We start from the raw sequence: 6,320 nt of genomic DNA, 5'->3' as shown, positions 1-6,320 counted from the left end.
TTTATAAAAGGTTAATTTCAGAGGAAATTTCCTTCAAACATTTATTTAATATGACCGATGTAACAAGTAATCTTCATGGATAGCTAGCAACTGTTCTGCTACCTTGTAACATTACTAGGAAACATTAGTACAATTAAAAATAAAATAAAAAATGAATCCAGCGGAAAAAAAAACCTCAAATTAACATTTTCTTAAACATAATTGGTTAATCTTTATTAATGATCAATTTTAAACATATATAATATTTCACATACTTCAAACAAATTGAAAACTTTGACAAACATAAAATTTGGTAAAATTAGAAATGGAAAATGTGAGAGGCAAAGGATATATGCGTGTATGTATACCTGTTCAATGCTGCCATCTTCTATCTCTGTATTAAATGTAAGCAACATGGACTCATAGAGTAGATTTTCTAAATCTTCAATACGAATCGGTGCTGTAATCAATACAAATTTACATATAACAAAGAAAAAAAATAAATGAGACATAATGAAGGATGAATCAATAAATAGAAAATTAGTCGAGAACACAATTACCATTGGATTTGGAGAGCCAAGAGAATAAATGAGAAGCAAGTTGGTGTGATTTTTGGAGGGAATCACAACCACCCCATTGGTTCTTAATGGCCATTTGAAGGGCATACCAACGTGAGAGAAGCAAAATGATACTCTCTTGTAACCTAATCCTAGAGAGTGTTTCTGTTTCTCTATTGATGGTATCCATCATGAGAAGAACCCTTTTTCTCTCTATGTGTGTTGTCCAAACATCACACAAAGAGTGGGAGAGAAATGAGAGGAAGTGTATATTGTATATATACATAATGTGTGGAGTATATGAGAATTGATGTGCGAAATGTTTGGAATTATATGACATGAATGAGTTGGAGAGGGAGAGTTTGTAGGAATGCATTAATTGCTTCTACCTTTTGTTAACTAGTATTTCTATTACTATATGTGGAATATATGGATTATGCATTTCAAGGCCTAATAAAAGGGGAAAATCTAGTTCATCTTTCATTTTGTTAATGTACATAAAGTGCATTATTCCTATTATTATGAATCATGAAACCCCATTTTTTTTCCTCCTATGTTAAGATTTAAACTCGAGACATCCAACTTCTTTGACCATAAGCTCAAATCAGTTGAGCTACACAATTCTCTAAAAAAAACTCATTTTCAAGAGGATGATGGACAAATAAACAAATTATCAACCAGTTGCTTGTGCTGTAAAATATCAATGCTTCACTTATGTAATAAAATACTCATGCCACAATCAATTCAAGAGATAGTATGGATATCAAATTCGTGTTTTGATAGAGGAAGTTGATATCTATATAGTATCCAACCAACTATACCATTTGTAACAAATGCATAATCTATGCAGAAGTCGATGTTCGAACTCCGAACACCTCACTTCTCCATATTTAAAATGTGTGAGCTCCAACCACTAGACTACTTGACAAAAAAAATGGTCAATATTAAAAATCAGGATACCCCGTTATCAAAATTTTGGGTGCAACATTTTAAAAATCAATTATATCATACTCCCTCCGATCTCAAATGTAAGAAACTTTTCATTTTTTAAGTTCATTCAATAAATGATGTATGTGGTCCATATTATAAATCATATACGTCATTTATTGAGTGAACCTAAAAAGTGAAAAGTTTCTTATATTTGAGATCGGAGGGAGTACAAATTTTCAAAACTCAACTTAAATCGTGTGCTAGCTTAATAAAAGCTTAAATCTTTTTTTTTTTTTTTTTTTTGAGGGGATAAAGCTTAAATCTTGTGCATGGTAGGAATTCTTATTAGATTACGAAAAGAGATTTTAAATGATTTACCATATTAATTTGGATTGAAAACATGCGACAACATAAATGTATCAATGTGTTCTACCAAGTCCTTAATGACATTGAAAGAATTAGCAACATAATTAGTAGAACAATGTTATTTGAACATCAATTTAGTTGACAATCATATTAACAACCATATTTTTACAATGAAAAGTATGTGTTGGCACAAAAATCAAAACAATAGAAAGAGAAAGTAAAAATATAATGTGAGTATGAGAGATAAAGTTGTCACAAAATTTATTAGGAGATGAATGTACAAATATCATTTCTCTAATTAATAATCCCCCCAAAAACGTAGAGCTTTGGTGGTGTTGTCCACTTTTAGTGTTTAGTGTTTTTTTTAATCAGCTTAATTAATAGTTAGAAATTCACCTTTTTAAAGTAAATAAGTGAGATGTTCGAGGTTCGAATCACGACCTCTGTGTATATTATAGAATGTTTTTATCAATTGAGCTAAGCTCGTAATATTTAGTTTTCTAATTTAGTTTTTTTTTTCCTTTCTGTTAATATGTTTAAAGTACTTTGTTTTGTAACAAAAAAAAAAAAAGTACTTTGTTTTCTAAAAAAATGTTTTATGTGCTTGTATTTTTGTGAAGATGTTTTTTTTTTTGTGGTGTGATGTTTATTCTTTTGACATACTACTTTGTAATTATTTAAATCTTCAAAACTTTCCTTTATGAATATTTAAATATATTGTTTCCACCAAAAAAAAAGTATACTATTTAAATAATTGGATTGTAAGTGGAACACACATATAAAGCCATCTTTCATGGGTATGGATACTCAACGAAATTAAAGGGTGCTAGATAGTGGTCACCACCATTATTGTTTCCAAATCAATAGAAATATTTTCTCTAGAAAAGATAGAAGAAATGGCTGCAGCAGAAGGAGTGAGTCTGAACCATATAGCTCGAGAGTCCACCGACGTAAAAAGACTCTCCAAATTCTACCAAGAGGTTAGTTAGCATTTAACCTATGAATCATCTTGTTTGATACCAATACAACACTGACAAATGTAGTCACATTGAATTATGTAACTTTTTAAAATTATTATTTGTATCGATTGTCTAATGTTCGTGTATGTGTTCATGCTTCATATCACTTGTTGATTTGAACGAGTTATCAGATGTTTGGGTTTGAGGAAGTTGAGACCCCTGACTTTGGAGAGTTAAAGATTATATGGTTGCGCCTTCCTTCTTCTTCCTTACTTATCCATCTCATACAACATAGCAACGGCGAGCTGGCTCCATCATCCTCCATTCCTGTTAAAGACCCCTCTCATATCCGCTTAGGCCATCATCTTTGCTTCTCCATCTCCAATCTTCATTCCTTTCACAACACTCTCAAGGTACTTCTCTTTTCTTTTCAATTTTCATCCACTGTTGTTAGATTTGTGTTTTGCTAGATATTACTATATATGTGTTATAATTATTTCACAAGTTTTTTTTTTTTTTTTCATTTACAGGACAAGGGTATTGAGACTTTTGAGACTACTAATGGCAACATCAAACGAGTTTTCTTCTATGACCCTGATGGTAATCAAGACTAATTAATTAGTAATTTTTGTACTATAATTTACTGAAATTATGGGATGATCCCCTAATTTTAATAGTATATGCAGGGAATGAATTGGAGGTATTTGCTAGCATCGAAGACTCCTCCTAGTTACTTTGGTGTACCATGAAACTATAATAGTAATAAATAACGCACTAGATGCATTTGTGTGTGACCAACTATCATCATCAACCTGACCTAGTCTTGTTTTCCATTACCCTCTAATCATTTTGATTAATGATACTGCTTGCTACTACTTGTGATTTCTTGTCGGGTTTTTGTTTAGAAGAAGGGTCGAATATAGGCATGTGCAAACAGACTACTTACAACACCTTTAGTTTCTATGTTGCCTGCGGTTACATCTACAACACACCTTTAAAAAAATCTTAATTTCTCCTATTCTGGCTCAGGCAATGGCCTTGAGGTTGAGATGGTGTCTTAAATTAGATCATAGAATTTCAGATTGTATTATTATCCCTCTATATGAGAATTAATGTCAATGTTGTTTTTATTAAGAGATGTATAAACATTTGTAAGCATCTTGTCTTCGTTCTAAGTCTTGGGTGGGATGTGTCCCGAGGCTACTGTTGTTGCTCTACATTCGTAAGGATTCATATCTTTTTATTTAATGAATATCTTCCACTTCAAAAGAAAAAAAAAAGACGTTTTTCACATGGTTTCAATTTTTTTTTTTAAGGAACTTAGTTTCAAATGTTCATCTATATTATCGACCTAATGCCATTCTAATCTCTTTTTTGTTTTGAAAGGTAATGTCATTCCAATTCTAGTCTTTACACATACCAAAAGAGGAAGAAATTTGAATAAAATTTTAAATTTTAAGAATCATTTTAGAATATCAATAATGTGAAGGACTATATTAACATGTTCCATAATTTTTTTAAAATAATATTTTTTTTAACAAGGCAAAATAAAATATATTAATACAAACCAAATGTTTCTACCCTACACAAGATGTGCCGATATAGAACACGAAAAGTTAATTGCAAGGACGATAGCAAAAAAACCAAGTCTCAAGAAGAAAAAAAAAAGAAAATAAGAAAAGCTACATAGTATAACCCATGCACAATAAAGAGGTAAGCCATCAAAAATGATAATTTAGTAAAATTAGAAGTGTTTGCCTTTAACAACCAAAAAGATAGTAGCTTAATTTTATCAAGCAATTGAGACAACTAGAATTCTTTGTTGTCGAAAATTTTATTATTTATGTCTTTCCATGTTGCCGATACACAAAATATCCAAATCAAATGCATAAAAGACCCAATAGATCTTTGAAAACCAAATTGCCAAAAATGGTATGTTCAACCGTAGAAAAATCAAGCCAATTCCAAATAAGATGTCACATGCTGCCAAAATGATTACAACTCAAAAAAAATTATCAATAGAAATAATATATTAATTACAGAAAAGCTAACATAAACTAAAAACAACTTAGAAATGGAGTATTAAATTGGAATGATACAGAGAAGTATTAACCATTTAAAATTGATTTTCTTACATAAAAGTTATCATTTGTTTTAATTTTGATTTCTTATTAAGTGTTTCATCTTATGACTATTACAAACAAAAAAAGTTATTTTTTTTATATTCAATCAAATAACTAATGTAACGCAAAAAACATTAGTTGTTATTGAAATAAAAAAAAGTTATTAATTTATTTTTGTTTATCATAGTTTTGAGATAATAGAAGAAAACTCTTTTAAATATATATATAAAAAGTAGGGAAAAAGAGAAGAGTGAAGGTGAAATGGCAGGAGTGTGCCTGAATCATATATCTCGAGAGTCCAACGACATAAACCGCCTTGCCAAATTCTATCAAGAGGTAACCACTGATCACATAACAACTTGTTTGTCTCAATCAAAATTCACATATTTGGAATTTTTTATTGTATGATTTTCAGATATTTGGATTTGAAGAAGTAGAAAGCCCCAAGTTCGGAGAGTTTAAGGTTGTATGGCTACGTGTTCCATCTTCTTCATTATATCTTCACCTCATCGAGCGCAACCCATCTAACAATCTCCCTGAAGGTCCATGGAGTGCCACCTCTCCTGTTAAAGACCCTTCCCATCTTCCTAGAGGCCATCATCTCTGTTTCTCTGTATCCAATTTCCAATCCTTCCTCCAAACTCTCAAGGTTTTCTTTTTTCATTTCCTATGGTCCTAAATATAGGACAAAGTTTGGTCGTATCAAATACATTAACTTTTATTTACTCAATTGTCTCTTATATTGAAGACACGAGTATGTGTTTGGTTCTGAGGTGACAAAATTTGATTTGGACTAAAAATGTGTTGAATCATTATTGATTGTGGTTAGATACATGTAAAACTGTGTCTAGTTTTAAGTTAGAATCGTTTACGGGAGAAAATTTAAACATGTTGAAATTAACTCTAAATATTCTGAAATCAATTTTGACACCGTAATGCAAAGTTTTGTATTTGAGTGAAACCATATATATATATATATGTCTAACGTGTTTGTTTATTTGTTTTATGCAGGATAAGGGCATTGAGACTTTTGAGAAATCTCTGCCTAATGGCAAAATCAAACAAGTTTTCTTTTTTGACCCTGATGGTAAGACTATGTAGTAATTTTCTGACATCAGTAAAATTTGGCATTTGTTATTATTCTCTGTGAATTGGTTGTTTATTGCCCCCCCTGATATGAATGACTATAATTGTATTTGTAGGTAATGGCTTGGAGGTTGCAAGCAAGGAAGACTCCTAGTTACTTTGATAATGCATGTGTTATCTGTAATTAATTATAAATAAAAATGCTCCTTATTATCATTTAAGAACACCAAACATATGTTAATGTTACAAGAACATTTCCTCCATCTAGATGCTGCTGTAATGCACCTTTATTAATAAAATAAAGCTAGATTTTGATAAAA

At 30.6% G+C, this 6,320-nt stretch overlaps 3 protein-coding genes across 3 annotated transcripts; 2 read left to right on the top strand and 1 right to left on the bottom strand.

The window, feature by feature from the left end:
- On the bottom strand, positions 1-726 carry LOC11444735 (pre-rRNA-processing protein TSR2 homolog). Its single transcript, XM_024784097.2, has 3 exons — positions 540-726; positions 348-439; positions 1-102 (listed from the first exon to the last, which is right to left on the bottom strand). The coding sequence occupies exons 1-3, from the start codon at positions 724-726 to the stop codon at positions 46-48; spliced, it is 336 nt and encodes a 111-aa protein (XP_024639865.1). The 3' UTR covers positions 1-45.
- Positions 727-2,614: 1,888 nt separating this feature from the next.
- Positions 2,615-4,017, top strand: LOC11444734 (uncharacterized). The gene is made up of 4 exons (XM_003610680.4): positions 2,615-2,812; positions 2,983-3,204; positions 3,322-3,391; positions 3,478-4,017. The coding sequence occupies exons 1-4, from the start codon at positions 2,729-2,731 to the stop codon at positions 3,519-3,521; spliced, it is 420 nt and encodes a 139-aa protein (XP_003610728.1). The 5' UTR covers positions 2,615-2,728; the 3' UTR covers positions 3,522-4,017.
- Positions 4,018-5,091: 1,074 nt separating this feature from the next.
- LOC11444733 (lactoylglutathione lyase) lies at positions 5,092-6,320 on the top strand. Its single transcript, XM_003610679.3, has 4 exons — positions 5,092-5,250; positions 5,330-5,563; positions 5,926-6,001; positions 6,117-6,320. Exons 1-4 carry the CDS (start codon positions 5,176-5,178, stop codon positions 6,152-6,154), a joined length of 423 nt encoding a protein of 140 aa, XP_003610727.1. The 5' UTR covers positions 5,092-5,175; the 3' UTR covers positions 6,155-6,320.

This window comes from Medicago truncatula, chromosome 5 (genome assembly GCF_003473485.1).
Source record: "Medicago truncatula cultivar Jemalong A17 chromosome 5, MtrunA17r5.0-ANR, whole genome shotgun sequence".
Classification (NCBI taxonomy): domain Eukaryota; kingdom Viridiplantae; phylum Streptophyta; class Magnoliopsida; order Fabales; family Fabaceae; genus Medicago; species Medicago truncatula.
The sequence above is the reverse complement of the archived record's forward strand: the minus strand, read 5'-3'. Positions and strand labels throughout refer to the sequence as shown.

Excerpts from the sequence above, each read along its gene's own strand:
- LOC11444735 (XM_024784097.2), bottom strand. The coding sequence starts at position 726 with ATGGATACCATCAATAGAGAAACAGAAACACTCTCTAGGATTAGGTTA. Across the intron at positions 440-539 it reads TTGGCTCTCCAAATCCAATG|CACCGATTCGTATTGAAGAT; the intron begins GTAATTGTGTTC and ends TATTGATTACAG. Across the intron at positions 103-347 it reads AAGATGGCAGCATTGAACAG|GTAGCAGAACAGTTGCTAGC; the intron begins GTATACATACAC and ends TAATGTTACAAG.
- LOC11444733 (XM_003610679.3), top strand. The coding sequence starts at position 5,176 with ATGGCAGGAGTGTGCCTGAATCATATATCTCGAGAGTCCAACGACATA. Across the intron at positions 5,251-5,329 it reads TTGCCAAATTCTATCAAGAG|ATATTTGGATTTGAAGAAGT; the intron begins GTAACCACTGAT and ends TATGATTTTCAG. Across the intron at positions 5,564-5,925 it reads CCTTCCTCCAAACTCTCAAG|GATAAGGGCATTGAGACTTT; the intron begins GTTTTCTTTTTT and ends TGTTTTATGCAG.
- LOC11444734 (XM_003610680.4), top strand. The coding sequence starts at position 2,729 with ATGGCTGCAGCAGAAGGAGTGAGTCTGAACCATATAGCTCGAGAGTCC. Across the intron at positions 3,205-3,321 it reads CCTTTCACAACACTCTCAAG|GACAAGGGTATTGAGACTTT; the intron begins GTACTTCTCTTT and ends TTTCATTTACAG. Across the intron at positions 3,392-3,477 it reads TTTCTTCTATGACCCTGATG|GGAATGAATTGGAGGTATTT; the intron begins GTAATCAAGACT and ends TAGTATATGCAG.